The sequence below is a fragment of the Poromitra crassiceps genome (genome assembly GCF_964638095.1).
Source record: "Poromitra crassiceps genome assembly, chromosome: 4".
Lineage (NCBI taxonomy): Eukaryota > Metazoa > Chordata > Actinopteri > Beryciformes > Melamphaidae > Poromitra > Poromitra crassiceps.
Window position 1 is genome coordinate 17,758,677 of NC_139626.1, and position 24,963 is coordinate 17,783,639.

Sequence of the window (24,963 nt, forward strand, 5' to 3'; positions counted from 1 at the left end):
TCCTAGGGCAAAAACTGTGCTGCTAAAGCACGGTGAACTTTTTGTGAACCGACTGAGCTGCTGGCAATGCTGGCTGCAGCTAGAAAAACATCGTCCAAAAAATACCTTTTATCTTGATTTGTGTGGTTTAACCTTTTATCTTGATTTGTGTGGTTGAACCTTTTATCTTGATTTGTGTGATTTAACCGTTTATCTTGATTTGTGTGATTTAACCTTTTTTCTTTATGTGTGATTTTACCATTTATCTTGATGTGTGTGATTTCACAGTTGCCTACTTGTTAGCCCTTTCAGCAGACCGTGTCACATCACATCACTGCGGGCTTCCTATCCGAGGTATACGATAATCCCATAAACTTGTGTTAACCACAGACCTTATTTGATGCATTTAAATTAAATCCCCATTCTGAAACCCCATAGACTTTTCCACTGAAGAACCAAAATGGCAGTGATTTCTGGTTAAGCCTACAAAAATACATCATCCCTGCGGTATTCTATTCTCCTCTGAGAGAGAGCCTGGAGGTGACGCGAGGTTAGTGTCAAGTGTAAGCTGAGTGAAACCCTCTTTATTATTTTTTTACTGTAGTCAGTTGTTTTAAAAGTATAAGTCCGCAGCTTTACCTTGATAATGTGCCCAAGTCACAGGTACACCTGCCCCCGCAGTGGCTACAGGCCGCACGTGGTCCTGAGCCGAATTTGCCCTTGTTTACTTGTTTGTTTTTGCTCCAAGTGAGATGTTTGATGGTCACTCAGGATTCAGTAGGTGGCTGCTTGGCTGATTATATATATATTATTACTTTATTATTATTAATAATATATTAATATATATTATTACTGGTTGGATGATTTGGTTCCAGGGATTCTCTGATGGGACGCTCACTGTTGAGCTCTGTAGCCGGAATGGAACCATCCTTGTTTCATAAACATAACCACATTTTGCCACAATTCTATTCCAATGTGAGATCGGCCGTCACGGCCAATCAGCCTCCTTTGAATGAATCGTCGACTATTTGGGGTCACCCCGTGTGTGTGTGTGTGTGTGTGTGTGTGTGTGAACTGGGATTCACACAACCAAGGCTACAGCAGGGCAAGTAATATGAAATATTTTATATAAACCCATGAAATAAAGAATTTGATATGGGCTGGATTGTCCTGTACTTTGCAGATGGTAATAGCTTGGCACTGTGTTGTCCTGTACTTTGCAGATGCTAATAGCTTGGCACTGTGAATCCACGTTCGGCTGCTATCTTTTCATCCTCAGATGAAGTGGATGCAGCTGCAGGATCAAAGCCTTTGGACAAGATGGCCTGTTTTTTTCTTGCTTTGTTTCACTCTTGAAGAGTTGTTAGTACCGTAGATGGATAGATTGTATCTGTCACTCCTTCTCACTTATTTACTTGTCTTATTCCATGATTCAACAGTATTCAAGTGGACATTACTGTATCTTAAGAAAGGCATGAAATGTAAACCAATCCTGTTTACACTAATCATCCAATTAATCACTCTCCGGTAGGGCAAGACGGCGCTTTAGCTCAGGAGGTAGAGCGGGTCGGCCAATGACGCAAGGGTTGGCGGCTCGATCCCCGCTCCCTCCCAGCTGCCGTCGTTGTGTCCTTGGGCAAGACACTTAACCCTCCTTGCTCCCGATGGTGTGTAGGCACCCTGCGCGGCAGCCTGCCGCCATTGGTGTATGAATGGGTGAATGTAGACTATCTACTCATTGTAAAGCACTTTGGATAAAAGCGCTATATAAATGCAGACCATTAAGACGGATACTGGAGTTTTTGGGGTCGAGACCGATATTGGGGAGTAAAACAAAATCGAAAAATCAAAATAGCGTTTACATGCACATTCATTCAACATACATTTTTGCAATGACCCCTCAAATATCAAACACTTGTGACAAAGATGTGTAATGGAGGTAGGATATTTTACAGTTAACTGTAACAATAAACTTGAGGGTGACACGGGAGTGGTTTGTCACTTCTGTCCCACTCCTACAAAAATAATCCCGTCCCGTCCCAATCCTGCTAGAATGACTCCCATCCCGCTCCCATTTTTATTTTCATTCATTATATTTCTTTAGTCTTTCGGCAACGCAATGATTTTGACTTGATGTTCTCCCCATCCTTTTTACATTACTTTGTGTTCTGCAGTTTCACTTCACACCATTTGGCCTTATTTATATATAAAACCTGATATATTGTTGTCATGATTCCCGCTCCCGCCCGCTCCCATTGACTTTTCCCCCGGTCTCATCCCAATCCTGTGATCAATAGTGAGATTACTCCCAATCCCACGGGAGCACTGAAACGGTAAACTTCGTTGGGAGTTTCATAATTGTAAATAACTATAAATAAATAAAAACATAAAACATAATAACTTGAATTAAGGTAAAGGATCAAATATGCAAAATGCTGCCTATCTAACTTAAAAAAAATAAAAAAAAATCTGCTATATCGGACAAAATACAGGCCGATACCGAAAGGGTTGGGTACCGAAATCTGGTACCACTATGGTACTGGTACCTTTACAACCAGTACTACGGTGCTGATAGCGGCGCCACACGCACCTTCACTAACATTATTATTTGGAGCATGCCGCTTGAAATCCTCTTAAAAAAACACACTTTAAATCTGTCGGTTCAGGCACCATTTAGGCAACGGTACCGTTTTAAAAGTATCGTTTTAGCACCGGTATCGGAAAAATATGAAACGATACCCATCCGTACTCCTGAAGCTTCCTGTTTGTGCTGGGTTCTTTTGTAAGCTGTTTCTTTATGCCTGATTGGCCCACGAAGGCTTTCATCTTTTCTTCTGTGGTGCTCCAGTCCGGCTCTGTGACTGACCTGTTTGAAGTGAGCCGGCGAAATACTGCACAGTGGTAAATGATGCGAGGCATCCTTTTAACCAAGGGAGGTGTAGTTGCACCATTCACCACCAGGGGAAAGATGCTGGTGAAGTGGGTCTCTTTCTCAAAATTGCCTCTCCGAATAGAGTGTCTCTCTCTGAACTGTCATTATACTGTATGAGTCCCCTGCTGCCTCTGAACAACACATCATCAGGCACCGCGGCTCCACTGATGTGCAGAGTGGAACACGGGCAGACGTGGGCCGGGCCCTGGGCTCGTGGGCCGGGCCCTGGGCTCATGTCCCCGTCATGTCTTATCTGCATGGTGCTGTGGAGATTCATGTGGCCTCTGAATAAGTGAGGCTGTCCTTATCTGCAGCGCCTGGCCTGGCGCCAAAATCCTATCAAATGGGGGTGTGGTCTAATCTTTGTCAGTTTAGGACTCCCTCATGTGAAAACATTTGAGAACCACTGCATAGAATACCGCAGGAATGAGTTAAAACAGTGAAAAACATGGACGCTGGCACTTCTGGCTCGTGCATAAAAAAGTGAATGGGATTTTTGTATGGGGATTTTGGTTAAATGCATGAAATAAGGTTTGTGGTTAACAGAAGTTTATGAAACATGAAGTTTATGAAACTGGACTAGAGTGTTTCCCAATAGTTAGGTCCTGGACTAGAGTTTCCCAGTAGTTAGGTCCTGGACTAGAGTTTCCCAGTAGTTAGGTCCTGGACTAGAGTTTCCCAGTAGTTACGTCCTGGACTAGAGCGTTTCCCAGTAGTTACGTCCTGGACTAGAGTGTTTCCCAGTAGTTAGGTCCTGGACTAGTGTTTCAAGTCAAGTCAAGTCAAGTCAAGTTTATTTATATAGCCCTAATTCACAAGCATGTCTCAGAGGGCTTCACAGAAAGTATGTCTAGCTAATTCTACCTAACACACAGTAACAAGAATATACAGAATAAAGATAACATTTGAACAATTGATAATATAGAAAATATAGGAATGAGGGGAGAGCAGAGGAGAGCGCAGGAGAAGGGAGAATAGCAGGGGGAATGTGAGAGAGTGATGGGGTGGGGAGGGTATAGGAGGTGGGGAGGAGCAAGAGGAGAGAGCAGGAGAGGGGAAGGGAGGGGAGGTGTGGGGGAGAAGAGAGCAGGGGGAGGGAGGAGGTGGGGAGAGAATGAGCAATATAGACGGAGGAGAGGGGGGAGGTGGGGAGAAGATAGGAGGAGGAGGAGGAGAGAAGGAGAGATGGGGGTGCAGGGGAGGGAGAGCCAGGGTAGAGAAGCAGGGGGAGCGTCCCACATCCCCCCCCCCCCCCCAGAGAGGACAGAGAGGAGGAGAGAACAGAGAAGGAGAGGTGGGAGGGTGCAGGGGAAGGAGTGCAGGGGGAGAGGAGGAGAGAACAGAGAAGGAGAGGTGGGAGGGTGCAGGGGGAACGCGGGAGGAGGAGGCGGGGGAGGGAACAGACCTCTCCGCCCCCTCCTCCCCCCCCCCCCGAGAGGACAGAGGGGAGGAGAGAGCAGAGAAGGAGAGGTGGGGGTGTGCAGGGGAAGGAGTGCAGGGGGAATGTGAGAGAGGGGAGAGGACAGGGAGGAGGAGAGAACAGAGAAGGAGAGGTGGGAGGGTGCAGTACTGGGAAACTACTGTTTCCCAGTAGTTAGGTCCTGGACTAGAGTGTTTCCCAGTAGTTAGGTCCTGGACTAGTGTTTCCCAGTAGTTAGGTCCTGGACTAGAGTGTTTCCCAGTAGTTAGGTCCTGGACTAGTGTTTCCCAGTAGTTAGGTCCTGGACTAGAGTGTTTCCCAGTAGTTAGGTCCTGGACTAGTGTTTCCCAGTAGTTAGGTCCTGGACTAGAGTGTTTCCCAGTAGTTAGGTCCTGGACTAGTGTTTCCCAGTAGTTAGGTCCTGGACTAGAGTGTTTCCCAGTAGTTAGGTCCTGGACTAGTGTTTCCCAGTAGTTAGGTCCTGGACTAGAGTGTTTCCCAGTAGTTAGGTCCTGGACTAGTGTTTCCCAGTAGTTAGGTCCTGGCATGCTTTGTGCTTAGCGAGGGTCCAACGGAGCAGCCAGCAGCACGTCTCTGCCTCCTTTATTCAGCACATGGACACACAGCCCATGCTCCACACTGAATATCACACTGTGTCTGTGTGTGTGTGTGTCTGTGTGTGTGTGTGTCTGTGTCTGTGCGTGCGTGGGTGCGTCTGTGCGTGCGTGGGTGCGTCCGTGTGTGTGTGTGTGTGTGTTTTTCCTACAGCACTGGCTGCTGTCCCACCTATGAATAATAATTTCCTTTTGAAATGTCACCTTCCAAACTCAGTGGCCCCACTCTGTGTGAGGTGTGAATGTGTGGAGAGAGTGTGTGTGTGTGTGTGTGAGAGAGAGAGAGGTAGAGAGGGAGGGGGAGATAAGAGACGAAGACAACAATTCAATTGTTTCAGCACTTTCTGTTGTCTTCGTCTCTCTCTTATCTCCCCCTCCCTCTCTACCTCTCTCTAGCATTATTGCTATTGTTATAAACAAGCACGAATTCGCAATAGCTGCGAGCAGGGCCCGAAATTAGAGCCCGCCACCCGCCAATGGCGGGCATATTTTTGCTTTGGCGTGTTAGATTTGGCATCTGTCCGCCACGTGGCGGGTCGCAAAATAGTCGTCATGTAATATTAAAACTGTGTGTAGCCGGCCTGTGTCCACCTAGCGTATTTTTCCCACTGTTAAACGCTGGCCTGGGAGTGTGCTGCGGAGCGCTGATCCCAGCCACAATATACAAGGGAGCAGTCTGAAACGTAAGGTTAGTTTAACGTTAGTGCGTTCAGCGCAGTAGTATAACACGAGTGCTTCCTGAGGCTGTTTCATTCTCTCCCGTAGTGTCAATTGCGTGACAGCCTAACGTCGGGCGAATCAATAAATGAATGAATCAATCGCTCGCACTTGTTGCCGACACTCGTATGATACAGTATATATGAGGAGATAATAGTTATGTGTGTTTTGCTGCACAGCTGGCACGAGTGCTTTGTGAGACTGTTTCATTCTGGCTCTGCCGTCCGTATAGGCTACCAAACATGACTGGAGTGGAATGGAATGCAGTCGTCAATTTAGCGGAGGTAAGAAGCTCTTTTAACCTCTGCTAAATTGACAGCCTACATCGGGCGAATTAATCAATGAATCAATCGCTCGCGCTTGTTGCCGAGCGATTGATTCATTGAGCGAGTATGATGAGGAGATGAATCAAAATGCTTACCACCAATAAAGCCGAAGCGGAGCCAAGAACGAGTGCAGGAGAGCTAACGCAGGTGCCAGGTGTGGAGTGGGAGAGAAAGGTGTGTAGCCCAAGTTGTGTGCTGTCTGCACTGAGACTGTCGCAGTTATTACTTTTAGTTGCGTTGTTTTTTTTGCGACAATTTAAGCTCAAGATTGACTTGACATGTATTGATAAGATTGACTTGACATGTAGGCTATTGATTAATCAATCATCAATCAATATATTAAAATAATTTGCTTCAAATTTGACTCTGCCCTCTTATTTAAGTGTGTATTCTTCAACGTAATACCTTATCTACTTGAAATGTACTGAATTTTTTTTATATATATGGATATATGTGACACAAAAATGCGTTTTTTTTTTTGGCCGGTAAGAAATATGCTTGGCGGGTAGATTTTTTCCATCTACCCGCCACTGGCCGGTGGGTCAAAAAGTTAATTTCGGGCCCTGGCTGCGAGGATATGCAAATTTCCAAAATGCAGTGTGACATCATCCAATCCATCGTAATGTCATCCACTCCATTGTGAAATTTGCCCCCCCACCCCCACAAGCCCATTTTGACAGACACTGATGATGTCATAGACATTGTGACATCATCACTGATGTCTGCCAATGTAAGTGACATCATCAGTTATTTGACATCATCACTGATTTATGACATCACTGATGATGTCACAATGTATATGCCATCATCAGTCTCTGTTGCAAATCACTCCAGTGACATCACTGGTGACATCACAATTGCTCGAGTGTGAACGTAGAATATACGCTCCCCATATTATGACATCATTATGAGATCATCGATCGTATATGACATCACTATCGCAGTTTCGGTAGCTTCAGCCTCAAAATGATGAGCTTTCTCCCCAAACTGCTGCTGCTAGTGCTTCTAGCTTTCCCTATAACTCTCCTCCCGAAAGGGCCGGTAATGGCGGCTGTGGATGACATCACTGCTGAGGATGAGCAGGCGGAGGCTGTGGATGACGTCACTGCTGAGGATGAAGATGAGGAGCTGGAGGTGGAAGACGAGGACGACGCAGAACTGACAGAAGACAAAGGACAAAGGAGAGGAAGAAGAACGCTGCTTCCCAGAAAGGTGACAGCTTCCCCCAGTGCCCACACCACTATCCTGTTCCTCGAAGGAGAAGACTTTCCTGCCAACCACATTATCAAGTTCCTGCTGGGCTTCACCAACAAGGGCTCAGAGACCTTTGTGGTGGAGACTCTCGACGCATCTTTCCGCTACCCACAGGATTTCCAGTTCTACATCCAGAACTTCACGGCTCTCCAGCTTGGCGTTACGGTTCCCCCCAGCAGAGAGGCCACCTTTGAGTACTCTTTCATCCCCATAGAGGCCATGGGAGGACGGCTCTTTGGACTGGTCATCAACCTCAACTACAAGGACAGCAATGGAAATGTTTTCCAGGATGCCGTGTTCAATCAGACAGTCACCGTCACTGTGAGGGAAGACGGCTTGGACGGAGACACCATCTTCATGTATGTGTTTCTGTCAGGTCTGGGGCTGCTGGTTGTCATCGGTCTTCACCAGCTGCTGGAGTCCAGAAAGAGGGGGCCTCCAGCCCCTCGGGTGGAGATGGGAACTTCCAGGCACAACGTTGACATGAGCTGGATCCCCCAGGAGACACTCAACCAGATCAATAAAGCCTCTCCCAGATAACCTCCCTGCAAGAGGAACCATAAACGCTCTGCTGGCTCCCACGACTGATGGGCCTGACGCGTACGCTGCCCTGCGCCTGGCACCGGCTGACCGCGCCAAACTTTCCCCACCCGTCTGTGTACGAAGAGGGCCGGGAGCGACCAAACGAATGCACCCTGCCCCCTATCTACAGAGAAACTTTCTACATCAGTCATAAATAACTTTTATGACTTGCTATCAAGTATCATGCTGAACCCAAATTCGCATTCCCATAAACTTTTGTTAACCACAGACCTTATTTTATGTATTTAAGTGAAACCCCCATTCTAAAACCCCATAGAGACTTTTCCACTGAAGAACCAAATGGTTATTTCTGGATAAAGCCTATAAAGATACGCCATCCCTGCGGTACTCTTATTAGGGCCTGCATGTTTAGTAGCCTGTCCCTTTGGTTCAGTGACCTTTGTCTGTCACCTTTTCGGATGGAAGATGGGATGTGACTGTCAATGCCGTAATGTAGACGGATTGCTGTTATGGAACTCCAGATAATGTCTAGCCATAGGCTGTGTTGCTATCTAAGTTAGCTTAGCTGTCTCTGTGCTGTTACTGTGGTGGAGAGAGGTCTCGGTTGCTCTGGATGATGTGTGGAAATTTAATTTGATCCGATTATTCAAATTGTGTTTAGAGGGAGAGCACCGGACTGTCCGGGGAGAATTTGATTTGTCGGACTTTGATTAATTTTAGCGGTAAAGTCAGGCAATTACCGGATAACGGAAAATTGTTTCATGTATAAAATTGATATGTTTTTCATGCTGTATGCAGATGAGTCTAGTCTGTTTACAGGCTCAGTAAACTCTGTTGGAGTCTGCCAATTTGATGTCATCATCATCATCAGCATCACCGCCACTCAGGTGTGAACAGGATCCACACCCTATTGCACACGCAGTGTGTATGCTTGTGTGGGTGTTGACAGCCCTCTCAATGTGATGTGAGCTCATTCATTAAGAGGTGGCAATCAAACCAGGAACAGCAATTTACCGGGCAGCCTGTGTCCTAGGGGTGGGAATCTCTATAGACCATTCCATTCTATTCCGATTCAGAGGGCTACGATGCCATGATAAAACGATTATCGATGCATCTCGATGCATCTTGAATCGACGCATCACTTTTTCTTTCCAATGCATTTCTTTTTTCTTACTTTATTGTTTCTCACTGTGTGGCTATTTTTAAAATAAAGTGCATTTGGAATTGCATTGTATTATGATCCACAATTAAAATAAACAGATGGATTTACTTACATTATCTTTTAATACAAATGCTGCCCTCTGTTACTCAGGGTTCCAAGCATGAAGCAGAGCTACCGTAAAAGCGCACAAACCTTATTGTAACTTGCAATAAAGAACGAGTCTAAACATATCAGATGACTGGACATCCATCATATAAACATGGTGCCAGAAGCGGAACCTTGATCATGCGACAAGACACAAAATAACTGGTCAATCAGAAGCCTGGTACCATTGATTCCAGCAGAGCTAAGTTCAACTTGATAAGCTAAAGTGCTAACTAGCTGCTAGCCGACGAACCGGCTTGACAGGAAATGTGATCTATCGCAGTTGAGTTCCGCCTTTTCGTTCCGTCAACATCACATTTTTAACTAACGTTAGATAATAGATTTGTGACATTTGTGAATCGATTCATAATCGCCAACGTCTGCATCCCGATGCATCTAAGACTTGATTTCCCCCCCACCCACACTGTCTCCCCTGTGAGCCTTTCTACAAGTGTTGTGGTGTTGCATCTGTTTGGAAGTGTGGAAAGTTAATCAGGTTTAAGTTGGCCCATGACCTCCAGTACCTATACAATGATTCATGGTGTTTTGTGAATCGGTGTGGAAGTTAGTTGCCTTTTACTGATTGGACACGCCCCCTTTTGGCCAGTGGGCGTGGAAAGTTAATCAGTTCATTATTGGCCCATGACCAAACTTTCTACAAAGTTTCATGGTTTTACATGAATCCGTTTGGAAGTTAAGTGCCTTTTAGTGATTGGACACGGCTACTGGACGCCCATGACGATTATCCATGATGGTGAAATTGCATGAATAGACAAAATAGACAAATAAATAAATAAATAAAGTCTATACTATACTCTTTGGCTGTGCTCAGCTCAGGATTTTTTTTCGGAAATCGACGCCATTACAGTTTGCCCACCGCCTCGAAAATAATTTATATGAGAGCTGCAATATCTTTATAAATATCAACAACTAGCCAACGCTGGTGGCCTGTATGGAAACAGCATTGCTCAAAATCGTTGAAAGTTATATCAATTTGGTAATTCAGTGGCGAACTAGAAATTTAATTATTTTTCTGCATGTATGTGTATGTGGCGTCTGTAACTTACGTGTTAAAAGAGACTAGTGACGTGAGAGCACAGCACAGTGAGGACAAACGCCCCACTCTCACGCTCATGTAATCACAATGTGAGATTTCTCCACGTCATTCCCTCGTCCAACTTGCGATATACCGCGCCATGAAATCCGTTTTTAATTTTCGTTTGGGGGCTTTTCGTGATTCTTGTTAAAAGTTACTGCAGCGCAGGGCAGTGTATGTGACAGTCAGACCTCCATGTGAAGAGCTCCGCCCGCGCGTCCCCGCTGCCTGGAGCACAGCAGCTCGTGCTTGCGCTCTAAAAGGCAGGTGCCTACGAGCTGCTGCCTGGCCGGCAGAAAGTGCTCCAGACTCGGTGTGATAATCCTGTAACAGCATTTGAGCTTATTCAGGTAAGATATTAATAATGTAATGACACATTCAGCGATAAACTGTCTACAATGAAGACGTGTCAAATATGACAACGTGGTGTTCAGTATTTTAAGAGCACAGGCTTTTTTTCATTTCCTGAAAAGTTGGCGTTTTGGAGATACCGGTAAGTGGCTTTCATTGCACAGTGACGATATTATACTAGCCGATGTGTTTAGAGCAGCTTTGTCACGTTGTCACGTCGTAGTATAGCGTTATATTTTACATGTGCGCTAAACTGCGATGAGATTTGTTTGCGGAAATGACGGCGGGGATGAAAGTCACTGAGGGAGGCTCACTTTGGTGCGGGGGGTCGGAGCTGATGATGTTGCTGCAAACACACAATAACCCCTCCCTCCCTCCAATAGGCTTGGAGTTGTGAGGAGCCGGGAAAGGGTACAGGGGGAGTAGGGGAGTAACTATTGTGGGAATCCCGCATCTGTTTGCGTGAACCGCTGCATACGACTGGGCAAGCCGCTGGTCACAGACAGGCGGGCAGAGCGTCAGTGCAGCAGCTCCGTGTCCCCAGCGAAAAGGGGCACAGAAGACCACCAGTGGTCATATCTGTCATCTGGTCATCATATCTAGGCTATAAAAAATAAAATAAATAAAATAAGATTTGCATCCGAGAGACCAAATCTCATCATAGGGCTCCTTAGTATGGAAAAGGTTGGGAATGAGTTACAGCAACACAATGCCATTTCCTTTTATGATTATAGTGGCATTTATTGATAGTATTGTGTTACATAGGAGTTGGTAGGAAAATAACAGGCGATTGTAATCAATTAACAGGTGATTAACAGGTCAAGTGACATCATGGGAATAGGCTTGGAGTTGTGAGGAGCCGAAAGGGTACAGGGGGAGTAGGGGAGTAACTATCTTGAAATCCCATAGTCTTTGGGGACAACGTGACGTCAGGTTGTACCAAATCTCCCATTCATTTGAGGGCAAAAAAAAGCAGTGTTCCACCCATAGAGGGCGCTTATGCCAGCTATGCTGCTGAAAAATGATACAAATGGTAGAATGGCAACAGTTTGCTCACAAATGTGGAAATTTTGACCAGCATTCTTCACACATCACCCCCAAAGTCATATATATTGGTTAAAAGCTGAAAAAAAGTGTTTTGGGGGTTAGTTACACTTTAAATTGATAAGAACTGAAGTTAATGCCTTGTTCCCCTCATTATTCCACTGCAGCATGACAACTGCAGCGCTGTTCTCTGTGTCTGTCCTCTCTTTGCTCAACTCTTTCTTTTCATCCAGAGTGGAAATACTGGAAACAGGCCATTGAGCTGCTTCTACGTCTATCAATGTGATGAAAGAACTACTGCTAATTTGCTGGGGAGACAAAGCGATGTCCACCATTCATTTACATGCAAATGAAATCCATGAAGAATGGAACAAAATGAAAGAGAAGAGTGCATCATCAGCCCTTAAAAACGCTCAATTTTCAAGGAGGTGGAAGGTGAAATGTTTCTGTACGGTTGGGTCCTCTGAGTACAGGGCTACAGGCTTGGTGACCTAGAATTGGGGGTGCTTTATTTCATATAGGAGTGGTTGTTACTCATTTCGTTTGGCCACTTTACTGCTGGGTCACGAAGGTGCAGCTGCAGCAGTAAAAGTGTTTTTTTCCTTTGTTCTTTACAAATGCTCCCCTCACGGCTGCCACGGCAGTGGCATTAACAAAATCACAACAAAAAAGGCTCAGTGGTTAGCGCTGTTGCTGCACAGCGAAAAGGTCGCAGGTTCAAACCCCGGTCCATCCCAGGTCCTTTCTGTGTGGAGTTTGCATGTTCTCCCCATGTTCATGTGGGTTTCCTCCCACCATCAAAGACATGTATGTAATACTCCTATCAAATACATGTATTTTAGGGTTAATACTCTTGTATTAAGACATGTATGTTAGGGTTTCTGAGTTGGTACATCGCAGAGACATGACATTTTGCCCAATGACAGATATTGATCACCATTACTAGCTTCTGAAATATTTCCTCAATCGGCCTGATGGGGGCGCTATAGTTAAATCTCAGACTTTTAAAGGCCATAACTTCCACATCGTCAGTCCAATTTTCACAAAGCTTTTTTACACATGTTCAGCTCTCTCCCCCCCCTCTCTCTCTCTCTCTCCACAGGGTGTCGGGGCCGACCCCCACACCGCCTTGGCCCTTCCCCCCGACTCCAAGCTGGCCAAAGAGAAAGCGGAGGAGCCCGAGGAGATGAGCATCAGGATAGGTAGAGCCGCACCTCTTCCAGGCAAGCCTCCCTTCATATACCCACATCAGCTTACAGCTGCTGCAGTCACAGGCTCAGATCTTACACCCAGTGCAAGTGCTCAAAATCTCCCTTTTATTCTTTTAATTAGCACTGGGTCAGTACATCAAAGGACGTGTTTCAGCAACCCAGTGGTAATTAAGATAAAAAAAGGGAGATTTTGAGTGCTAGAAAGTAGCAAAGATAACCCTTGCACTTGCACTGGGCGTAAGATATGGCCCACAGTGTTCTGGACTGCTATACAGAAAACAATGAACAAATGACAGAAAACCATACAAGCGTCTGCAGTAGTAGCCATTGTAGAAGTCCCACTTTTCTCCTGCACTCTTGCTGAGATACGGTGGCACTTTAGCTCCATCACCAAGACGAGACTCAACCTTCCACTGTCGGAAGTTACAAGAAATATTCTGGTTGAGAGACACTAGAGTTTGTACTCCAGTATACAGTACTGTGAGTTTTTATATAAATTGTGCCTTAGATGAGTGAGAGTGCCTACAGTAAGTCACTCCCTCTTCCAGGTTCTGCATGGGATTTCTTTCCGCATTCATGGACAAACAAATGTGTAGGACAGTCTGCAGATGCAGAAGTTTTGTATCGTTTGAAGAAAAAATGTGGGAGGAGTAGGGTTTAATTAGTTGTACAGTTTTTGCAGATTATTATTATATTATTTATGGATTTATGTATGGATTTATGTATTTATGGATTTATTTATTATATTTTCTGTTTCTTTTTTGTTTTAGTTTAGTTTAGTTTTGGTCCGAGTGGAATGTTATATAGTCTCTCCTGCTTCTAAATATAGGAGATTCTATATACCGTATATAAATATATAGAATCGCTTGGTTTGACTAAGTAAAACTATTTCTATAAGCATTTTAAGAAATGTCTACGGAAAACTGAATGCCGGATTAAATCCCTTGGTGCAGATGTCAGAAGAGGGCGTGACGTTGGCACTCTAGAAGATAAGATCACCTGGTCCAAAGATCAGCCAATTGCAGATGGCAATTTCAGTAGTATGCTTTTTTACCAAAAATGCTTGAAGATAATTTTCTACAATGGCTGCCACTGTAACGTGCAATGTGGAGCTTCTCTGATGGCCTGTTCTGCCTCCTCTTTTTACTCCCCTGATGTGTTGGATATGTCTTTTCCCAGTCTCTCTCAGTCACACTCTCATATTCCTTGCTCCTTCCTTTCTACGCTATGTGAATCTGGGCAGCTCTTCACAGCCTTTCCTGAGTTTTCTTTCAAGGATAATTTTGGTATTTTTCAACCTGGGCCTTATTTTTGTATTTTTTTTTTATGTTTAACTAGCTAGTGGGAGCAGACATCTTTTTAATTGGTGCAGTATTGAGCAAGATCGCATCACCCGGACAGCAGCTCCAATGGCTCCAATGTAATCACACGGGGGGCAAATCGCACCGTCAATGTACGTCCATATAAAGTACTCGTTTTTGCAACTGACAGGCTCAGATTGTTATTGCAAAAGAGAGAGAGAGAGAGAAAATGAATGTTTGGATTAGCTTGCAGCTCTCTGCCTCTGTGAGACTCGAGCGAGACTTGAAGAACAAGCTTGTTTACTGCAGTAGGGGCATGTGGGAAAATTGGCTGCCAACTGAAGCGATCTTTGTCAATACTGCACCAATTTCAAAGATTTCTGTTCACTATAACTTAGTTATACATAAAGAATATGTATCTGTTTGTGGGTGCTTCACTTTCTTTAATCCATGATCACACATACCGGTAGTTACATGTACAGTCACATAATGAGGAAGGTACGCATGCAAAGCACAAACAGTATGCTTTTATTTTCCCCATTCACTTTTGTTTTCAGTGTTAATTTATTTGCAGTAATTAAATATTCATAAAGAAAATAGAAATAACAGGAACAAATGACCAATGCATGGGGGTGACGCGGTAGTCGGGTTTCCATCAACCTGTTTTTATGCGAAATTTCAATTTGCACATAAAAAAACTGAGCAGAAACGCTGCAAAATTCGCAAAAACCTCCAAATATCGCGAAAAAGTTTTCACGCTTGAGGGAGGTGGAAAAGTCGGTTGTATCGATAAAAGGAAAATGCGATACGTGCGGTGGAAACCGATGAAGCGATATTCCGTTGTCTCACGGTCAATATTGGTAAATACGCAGCACAATACCCGCCGTGCTAAACAGAAGAAGACTGGAATATTAACTTTAACCCATTGATACCTGATGCAGCATTTGTGCAACGCGGTTCGCGGTCTTAAAGGGATACACACATAAATGTGGGATATACACACAAATGCTGCATCAGATATCAATGGGTTAAGGCGACTCACTTCTAGAATTGAATGAAATTGTATTCACTTACTATCTGCTCCATGGATTATAATGTTATGCTTGCCGAGTCGAAGAGCGGCACCTGGTAATCCAGAAGTTGCATTTTATGGTACCTTTGTCTACTTGTAGATCATCAAGAAATTAATACAGTTAGATGTGTTTAATAGAGCTTGATCATTGCCTGCCTGCAAGAGGGCATGTATCGGGTCTAGCAGCTGATCAGCAGAGGCAGACAGCCTCAAACACAAGGTGATTGACAGCTCTATAATTCACATAATAGCAGCAGATGGAAACGCAAATTATATTGCATTTTCTTTTGCCGACTTAATGAAAATTTGATAAAAATGTGCGATACCTTTGGATGGAAACCCAACGAAAAAAGCTAGACAGGTAAAACATCTCACCTCTGTCTCTCTTTCTTTCTTTTTCCTTCATTATTTCTTTCATTCTCTCTCTTTCATCCTTTCTTTATTCATTCTTTCTTTCATTCTCTCTTTCAATCTTTTTTTTTATGCCTCTGCCTGCGATAGCCGGGCCGGAGTCATTATGGTTTCGGCTTGTACGTCCGTCCATATGTATGTATGTACGTACGTACGTCTATCCGTCCGTGTGTACGTCCATCCAATGTTCGTTAACGCGATATCTCAGGAACGCCGTGACGGAATTTCTTCAAATTTGGGCGTGATCAGTAAGGGGCATGGCTAGGGAAAATGGGTCGTAGCTATGGATAGGAAGGTCATAGAGAGTCAGGGTTCGAGGGAGTGGATAGGGAGCTCTGGGTGGTGGGAAGGACCGTACGTGGTGAGGGGTGGGGCTAGGGGAAAGGGGCCGTAGCTAGGGATAGGAAGGTGGGAGAGAGCCCGGGTTTGAGGGGTGGGTAGGGGGAGTGGTTGGGATGATGTGGGTGGTTTAGGGGTAGGGGTAGTACCATTTCCCACATTGAAAGTGATTAGCCGTTGAGGTACTCCCAAACATTCCCTAAAGTGCCATAAGGCTGAATGGCCACACCACTGCGCTGTGGGCTTCAAGATATTTGTGCTTGTATGAGTCTGGACAGACATGGCTGTAGACTGCTCACTTGTTGGCGGAGGCATACAACCATGATGCGTTATTTCTAGTTTCTTTTATTTAATTATTTCTTTCTCTCTTTCATGTTTTGTTTTCTTTCTTTCTTTCTTCCTTTCTTTTGGTCTATGATACAGTTATTGGTCTTTGTGTGCAGTTCTCAAACTTTGTCCCTGTTGGCCCTCGTACACTCTCGCCACCACAGAACCAATCAAATCCAAACAAGGCAACATGCTCCTGATCTCACACTGTATGGATGAAAAATAGTAGGGATACACAATATATCGGCAGTCATATTGGTACCGGCCCATGTTAGTCATTCTTTAACATATCGATATCGGTCGGATGTTGCAATCTTAATCGGTATCAGCCAAAGTTTCCACATTGAGAGGAAACAATACAGTAAATCTATGATTTGTGGTCTTTTCCAAATGTTTTGGAAATAAAGAAAGACATAACTTTTTCAAATTCACAGTGTTTACATGTTTTTCATTTGATTACCATAGAAATGTGTTTTTATACAGATCATATCGACATCGGTAAATATCGGTTATCAGCCATAACAGCAATGTTAATATCGGTATCGGCCAAATTTTTCAAAAAACAGGCTGGGTGACATAATATTATTATTAACAGAAATATTATTTCTGCGGAACACGTGTACTAATTCTTTTGGCAGGTTAATTATTTGAGCGTAACGGCCCTTGGCATGCAGATGAGCCAAAAAGATAATTAAAAAGATCACTCCAGACACCACAATTAAGGCACCAATTAATCAGGTGTGTGCCTTTGTACTTGGAAAATGGAAGCCTTTGGAAAGGTCCATTATATGGACAGCATGGATTGTAATGGAAGATAAAGTTCTGTTCTATTCTGAGAAAGCTCTTTCATTAGCAGTGCTCCTAATGTTCATTCTGCTTCATTGCCCAGATAATAATTGCAGTGGACATTGCTGATTGTTAGATATCAGCCTGAACTGCTCTGCATTGAATTCAACCTTGGTAATTATCTGAGCTAAAATATTTTTCTTCTTCTTCTTCTTCTTCTTCTTCTTCTTCTTCTTCTTCTTCTTCTTCTTCTTCTTCTTCTTTTTTTTTTTCTTTCAATTTGTGTGTCATTTGGTCTGACTCACTCCTCGGCTCCCTCTCTGTCACGCTGACCTCTCGTTTCCCTTTGAGATGTCACTGTCCTCGCTGAAGAAGTTCCTTCCATAGCTTCACTTGGCAGATGAAAGATCTGTGCGCAACTAGTTAAACGGTGAAATGTTTAAACGCCCACTATGCTCGCTAGTTAGCACCAAAATACTAGTCAGTACTAATTAAATGTATAATGTACAATGCGGGTAACTGTTGCACCTTTACGCAGCCACAAGCCACTACGGTAACCCCCCTCCTCTAATGCCCGGATGTAAACAAAATAGCATGTGTTCGTGGGAGTGGAACATTGCCTGTGACGTTAGTAGTCAAAGGAGCGGAAGGGAGATGACATCACGTTATGCGTTAGCCACACAAGATAACGCAGCTCATAATGGCAAAGAATGACTGTGCAAGATGCTTCCACTCAAAGACTTCCCAAAGTTAAATGGACTATATTGAGTCTGAATACACAGTGCCTGGCTGAGTTGTCGTGTTTTCTGATGTGCAATGTTCATAATAAACAGTGCAAGTGCCACAACACAATTTGGTTATTGACAAAGATAATTAGCAGATTTCAATGACTCTTATACATTGTTTCTGACAAGATTTTAATCATATATATCAAATTGCGTTCAGTTTTGACTGTTTTCTGAGTATCTAGTGAAATACCACCTTTGCATCACACATTGAAACAAAGCCTTCCAGCAGTACTTCATCAGATTCACCCTGATCTGCAATCGAACCTGATGATTTTAGTGTTAGACCAGACATCAAATGACAACATTTAAACACACGCACACGCACACACAAACTAGTAACTTTTTGCCCTCTTTTCCCAACTTTCCCTCACTCTTGCCCTAGCTGATCTGAATTATAATTGGTTAATTTCTCTGGCCTGACATTCACAGTGATTGGTGGTTGTCTGACATTATCCACTAATGGTTGGTCCATTATGGTTGGTTTCACTCTTCAATCTGAATTTCAAAGTGAATTTCTTTGTCGCCGTCCTTCCTCTCGTCCTCTGCTTGGTCTGAGTAGAGAGCTGGGGCCGGTTGCACAAAGCACCTTAAGTTAAGATTGAAGGTTTCCTTAAAATAAAGTCTGTTGCACAAAACAACCTTAAGTCTTCTCCTCAAGGTCTCCTTAAAATGTTCACTCAACTATGTACGGTTTGCTCCTTATCTTGGTCTTAATACTTAAATAGCTCCTGTCAATAATGCTCGGATACGCCGTACAGCGTAACCGGTTCGAGGGGATGTGGGCGAACCGTACTTATTTCGACACTCCTTAACTGTTGCACAAAATACCTTAGAAACCAAAGTACAGTAAGGGAAAAAAACTAAGGTACCTCTGGCTCTGTTTTGCTTTTCTTGTCTTCTTTTCTTCTGTCATTTCTAGGCCTCGGCCAACTTTGTGAGACGATAAGTTCTATTAGACGATATCACAACAAGTAGAGGGAGTGCGTGGAAACCGCGGAGAAAGCACATGTGACGGTCTCCATGGAAACAGTCGAATTTTACTGCCGTAAAATCTCTTACAGTGCAGTAAATGCCTCAGTGTTTTCCTTAACAAAGGAAGCCTTTTAAGGATGTCTGTGCAACACCCTTAAGTATATTCCTCAGCTGAGGAGAAATCAAACCTTAAGTGTCATACTTAAGGAGCAAACTTAAGGTGCTTTGTGCAACCGGGCCCTGGTGTTTTTTGGCGGGTTTTCCTCTTGATTTCAAAGGCTTCCGTAACTCGCTTTCTCAGCCATCACAGAAGATCAGCAGACCAACAGTCCCATCCGGTTCCTTACATGTGTGGTATATGAATGTGGACGGTATGTATTGCCATTGTTACCTTATGCTAATCTTCCAATCAATATGTTGGTGTCCCTTAAAAGTCCCATTTTATGCTATTTTAGCTGTTTAAAACATGTCTCATTGGTCTTTAAAACAAGGTTATGAATTCTGTTGCAAAAAAAAAGAAAATCAAACCCAGTCTCTGTGGGACTTCTCTATCCGCTCATGAACTATGCACTGTGAAGATAAGATAAGATAAGATGATCTGTTGGGATAGATCCATCTTTGGTGCAGATGACCATCAAAGTTCAAGGTCACTGTGTCCTCACAAATGCCATTTTCTTGCTCGTTAATGTGATATCTCAGGAATGCCTTGACGGAATTTCTTCGATTTTGGCTCAAACGTCCACTTGGACTCAAGGATGAACTGATTACATTTTGGTGGTCAAAAGTTAAGGTCACTGTGTGACCTCATGAAAATGTTCCGAGCAAACGTTTGTAACGCGGATGTACACTGGATGTACCATATTTTATTGCTGCGGTTGTCTTGGCCAGGTCACCATTGTAAAAGAGATCTTGTATAACAAAGGTTGACTTCCTGGTTAAACAAAGGTTAAAAAATAATAATAATAATGTTAATAATGTTAATAATAATGTTTATATAGCACACCCGAGTCCTTTAATCAAAGAAGCAAGGAAATCTTGCTTTACATGAAATTGGATCTTTAAAAGCCAAAGCCAGATTTTTTTCCACTGTTTATGCCTGAAAATAATAATTATGACTTGATTATCTGTTTTCTAATGTCGATTCTTCTTATCATCTCATCCTCTTATCCCAGCTCTCTAGTAGCTGATTGAAGCCAAATCAGAAAAACAAACAAACAATGGAAAAGAGGAGGAATGCAGTGGTTTATTGCAGATGATTTAGCCTCTGTAGCTTGAGCTTCATTGTTATAAATGGGAAGCAGATGCAGCCTCTGGTTTATTTGTTTATTTATTTATTTGTTTATTTCTGGTTATTTGTTTACTCCTCTGCTCTACATTGAGCCGTTCTCGCCTCGTAGGTGACATCTATGTGAGTCAATAGTGTTTTATTACATGTAGCTCTGCCTGTCACAAGTAATGCAGCACTAGTGTCAAGTCTATCATCAGCTCTGCCATGAAGAAGTGATGCATTAAACAGGAGAGTACATGTCTTTCCCAGATCACATGGCTTGATCCATTATACAGAAAAAACCTATGAATCATCAGCCACTGCCTGCTTTTGAAGGGTTGCATTGTTCAATTTAGAAAACGTAAAACCCCACGATCAAATATAATTATTAATGTAACATTTTATTAGCTCGTTAAGGGAATGTTCATGCCCACTTCCCCCAGGCTGTTTCTGTGGAGCTTTAAGAATTGTTTAATAAAGCAGTACTTTGCCCCCCCTCTGTTATGCATTAATTTGAGCTGGTGCCCACATGAACATGGATATGCAGTTCTAGTTCTCCCTCATACTTAATGCATGACTTGTCCTAAATAATTCAGTCACTACTCAGAGAAATCAAAGTCTGCCTCATGGCGTTGTGTTTATTTACTGTATGTCCTCAAATTGAATTTTGGAACGTATGACATGACAAATGGGATTAGATCTGAACATAGAGAAAACAAGGCAAAGACTGTAAAAAAAAAAGAGGCTGGCTTGTGTAGCTCTATGCATCGATGGTCTAAAACCAGTGGTCTTTAAAGTCGAGCTGAACCCAAAAATGACTTTTCTTTTCTTTTAGTTCAAATACCTGGGTATGCAGTGCACCTATTTAATAATGTATGCAAAAAAAATGACAAAAATCTAATTTATTTAGTTTTTCACACTTTTTCACATCAAAAGTTCATTTTTCAAGATTTCATTGATAACAGTAATGTACAGTTTGCTGACGTCAGTCAGTACTATCAAATTTCTACCCCATTTCAACCAATCATATCACGACATGCAGCTGTCAATCAAATCTTCATTTCAGGATAATTTTCTCTTCCAAATTAAGTAGAAAATGGCGCCTAGTGCCTGTCATCTGGCAGAATTCCTATCCCATGAACTAACTACCGTACTAAATTGGCCAATTGTTAGAAACATGAACAAAAAACAAAAACTATAATCTCTAAGAATGCAAAGAAATGTAACTGGCTTGTTAAAACGCGCATTCCAGGGATATCGTATTTACAGAAATAGCGTAAAAGGCGCGAGCTTGAGAGTGTGGTTGTCAGGGGTCTGCCCTCGGAGATTCCAGGTGGGCGGGCAGCACCCATGCATCGGATTGTCCGCTCGCTCCGCACGAAGCAGGGGGCTGCCTGGTACTCCGCGGATCCCACTCGCGTAGCACTGAATCCCACTCGATTTGGGGGTGGAACACGCCATGATTGACCAATGCCAAAGCCAGTCGACAGAATTGTCAAATCAAATCATCGACATGATACTATGACCCGCCTCTCAACTTGTCATCTCAGACAAATTATGTTTTCAGTCTGAAACGGACTGCGACACACGTGACGAACGGATTCAGTTCGACTTTAACAGGGGTCCGGGACCCCCAAGGAAGCCGCACAGGTACTGCAGGAGGTCTGCCAATTTTTGTCAAAGAAATTTGTGAAAATTGTAAAGATGGATTTTAGACAAAAAATAATAATGAGTAAACTCCAAGCATTATAAGGCGATATGAGCTCTGGGCGGCTGTAGCTCAGGAGGTAGAGCGGGTCGTCCACTAATCGCTTTGGATAAAAGAGGTCGGTGGTTTGATTCCCGGCTCCTCCAGTCTGCATGTCGAAGTGTCCTTGGGCAAGATACTGAACCCCAAATTGCTCCCGATGGTGTGCCAGCACCCTGCGTGGTAGCCTGCCGCCATTGGTGTATGAATGGGTGAATGTACCTACTGATTGTAAAGCGCTTTGGATAAAGGCGCTATATAAATGCAGGCCATTTACCATTTACCATAGCTCTTTTGACAACAACAAATATGATTTACAAAGCAAACTGATGAATCAATATGCAAAACACGTTCACTCCTTCTTGCTTCCTGCTGTGCGCTGGATTATACATGTTATTATAGGCCATGCTTAAAAAGCTACACAATTTTATTTTATTTATTTTTATATTGTCGGGGGTGCTCTGTATCAAACAAGAGGTCCTTGGGCTGAAAAAGGTTGAAGACCCCTGGTCTAAACAAAGACCTCTAGCAGACAGCTTCCAGGCACCAGGAAAAATAAGTCCCAACATCTTGTCCCTAACATGGTAGAAACCAGACCAGAGACAATTCAATATAGAGACACTGCACTCCAGGCTCCGCCAATAGTTCCAGTCTCTTAAATGCAGGATAATCTTCACTGACGTGAATCACTTTTATGGCCTTTGAAGCATTTTCTGAAAATCTGGTTTAAAAAAATGCATTAAGGTTTCAAAATTCAAAGTGATTCATGTTGGTGAAGATTATCCTGCTGAACACAAATTACCGCTCCCATAAACTTTTGTTAACCAGACCTTATTTTATGCATTTAAGTGAAATCCCCATTCTATAACCCCATTCACTTTTCCCCTTAAGCTCCAACATGCTACTTCCGGACTCATTCGTGCGGGCACGGTGCTCTATAATCCGATTTTTGCAGTCATGTGAACGTCTGTCTCTCGCTCCCTACAGGAGTCTTAACAAGACGAGATGTTTGACATGGCCTTATTAACATGGCCCACGTGTGTGTGTGTGTGTGTGTGTGTGTGTGTGTGTGTGTGTGTGTGTGTGTGTGTGTGTGTGTGTGTGTGAGTGTGTGTGCACGCGCTGCCATGGCACCTGCATCAGGGTCAGTTGCCTGGCAACAGTTGTCACTGGTCGCATGCAAGTGTAGCCCTTGGTACATGCAGTACTCTCTCTCTCTCGTTCACTTCCAGGCTCTCTCGCTCCATCTTTCTCACTCCCTATGCCTTCCTTGTTGCTCTTTCACTTACAGTCTCTCTTACAAACTGTTACAGGCAATGTACACCAGATGCATTACGGCTGCGTTGCAGATCCAAATCAGTCAGTTCAATGAAGATGCACTGCTGTTCCACTCTCCCGTCTGTTCCAGCCAGTTCAACCAAAGAATGATTGCATCATCACAAGAACACATTGATTGATTGATTGATTGATTGATTGATTGATTGATTGATTGATTGATTGATTGATTGATTGATTGATCATTTATTTATTAGGATATCACGGCTGCTGGTCTTCTGTATATTGAGAAATATCCATTGTATTTTTCACTATTTTTGTGCAAGAACTTTGCTCACCCACCTGTTTCCACCTCTTATCAGCAGGTCAGTAAACTGGCACAGCACAGCACTCGGCCCAAGGCTTTGCTCCCTCCCAGAAAAATCACATTGTCAAAAAACAAATAATTTGCTCATTCAGCCCCCCGGGACTAACGAGTGAATTAGGCTAATTGGTGGAAGGTTTGAATGGGAGATTGCCTGTACACTGGAGAGGCTGAGACATTGAAGACATCGGGGACCGGGGTTCCAACCTGGGACCTTCTTGCTGTAATCTTTGCCCTATTAAGTGTTGTTTACATGATTTCTAATTGTTGAGATGTTCTCTTGATAAGCTCAATGTTTTATCCCCATCACTCACTTATGCTCATTCCTCTAACACCCAACGGCAGATTTGTACGTAGCTAAAAAGGACGGCGTCACAGCGGATACTTATATCAGATCACGTGTATTGATAATCTGTGTGTGAATGCTCCCAGACGTTCTCTATGGTTCTTAATGTTATTCTCTGTGGTGCAGATAAGCTTGAGAATGGGGATGTGTACCAGAGGAGGAGAGGAGCACAGGCTGGCAGCTCAGAGGGACAGGAAACAGGAAGCAGACAACAGGATGGGGCGGGCCAGACAGCAAGCAGCTGGAGACGCATCCTCCTGCTCATACTGGCCATCACCATCCACAACATCCCAGGTGAGAACGTCCACGACTAAATACTGTATATCCTAATTTACTGACTTTTTAAGCGGTGCAGCCACTTGTACATTATATGAATGAATGAATGAATGAAAGTTTTATTTCCGTGTCAGGACAATTCCTTGACCCATCCCACATGGGATTACCAGACACATCAATATTCAATAATTAACAAAATAGAACGTTCCGGTGTGTTACCCAACCAGCAACACATAATACAACCTACTGTAGATATAAACAAGCAGACTATATATACATATATACACATACATCTATAACATTAATAAGATAAAAATAAATACCGTAAATTCCGGACTATAAGGCGCACCGGTGTATAAGCCGCACCTTCAGAGTTGACTATTTTTTTCTTATATAAGCCGCACCGGTCTATAAGCCGCGGGTGTTTTGATGTTTAATTACCATATGTAAGGCTTCGTGCACAGAGGGGATTGTCGGGAAAGAGATGGCTGTTTGGGGAAGCTCCCATTTATTAACATTTCAACAAAACAAAAGTCAGGTCACTAATCCCCAGACAAAATCACACATTGTGAGATGCTTAAAAATCACCATCGGCGGGAGCTTTACTCTAGATGCTGTGCAGCCAAGAACACAAGTGAAATTCGTTCTCTCGTGACCTGTGGTTCTCAACGTGATGGACGATTCACCTTTCTTGTTAACAGTCCTAGTGAGAGGCAGGTCGAACGTCAAAGGCACTTCATCCATATTTATGATCTGCTCCGGTCCGATGGAATATTCCTTGATCTTTATTTGTGTGAATTCGCCGAAGTTTGTAATTTTCTCCTGGTAGTCGGGAGGGAGTTGCTGACACAGTCGTCCGCGCCCTGACGGACAGTCCCTTTCGTCTCGGGTTTGTGCAT

General features: G+C 43.5%; 1 protein-coding gene and 1 pseudogene across 3 annotated transcripts in view; both read left to right on the forward strand.

Annotated features, from left to right (window-relative positions):
- slc39a11 (solute carrier family 39, member 11) overlaps nucleotides 1-24,963 on the forward strand; it is a 54,641-nt gene that overhangs the window by 12,203 nt on the left and 17,475 nt on the right. Inside the window, exons 5-6 of one of the 2 annotated variants that reach the window (XM_083636145.1) lie at nucleotides 12,685-12,805; nucleotides 23,915-24,082. In XM_083636145.1, the coding sequence (XP_083492271.1) occupies nucleotides 12,685-12,805; nucleotides 23,915-24,082 (289 nt within the window). The remainder of the gene's footprint in view (nucleotides 1-12,684; nucleotides 12,806-23,914; nucleotides 24,083-24,963) is intronic. The other variant, XM_083636146.1, reaches the window with a different exon arrangement.
- Nucleotides 6,955-7,782, forward strand: LOC310776007 (translocon-associated protein subunit alpha pseudogene; annotated as a pseudogene). Its single transcript has one exon. The product of its transcript is annotated as a translocon-associated protein subunit alpha pseudogene (transcript).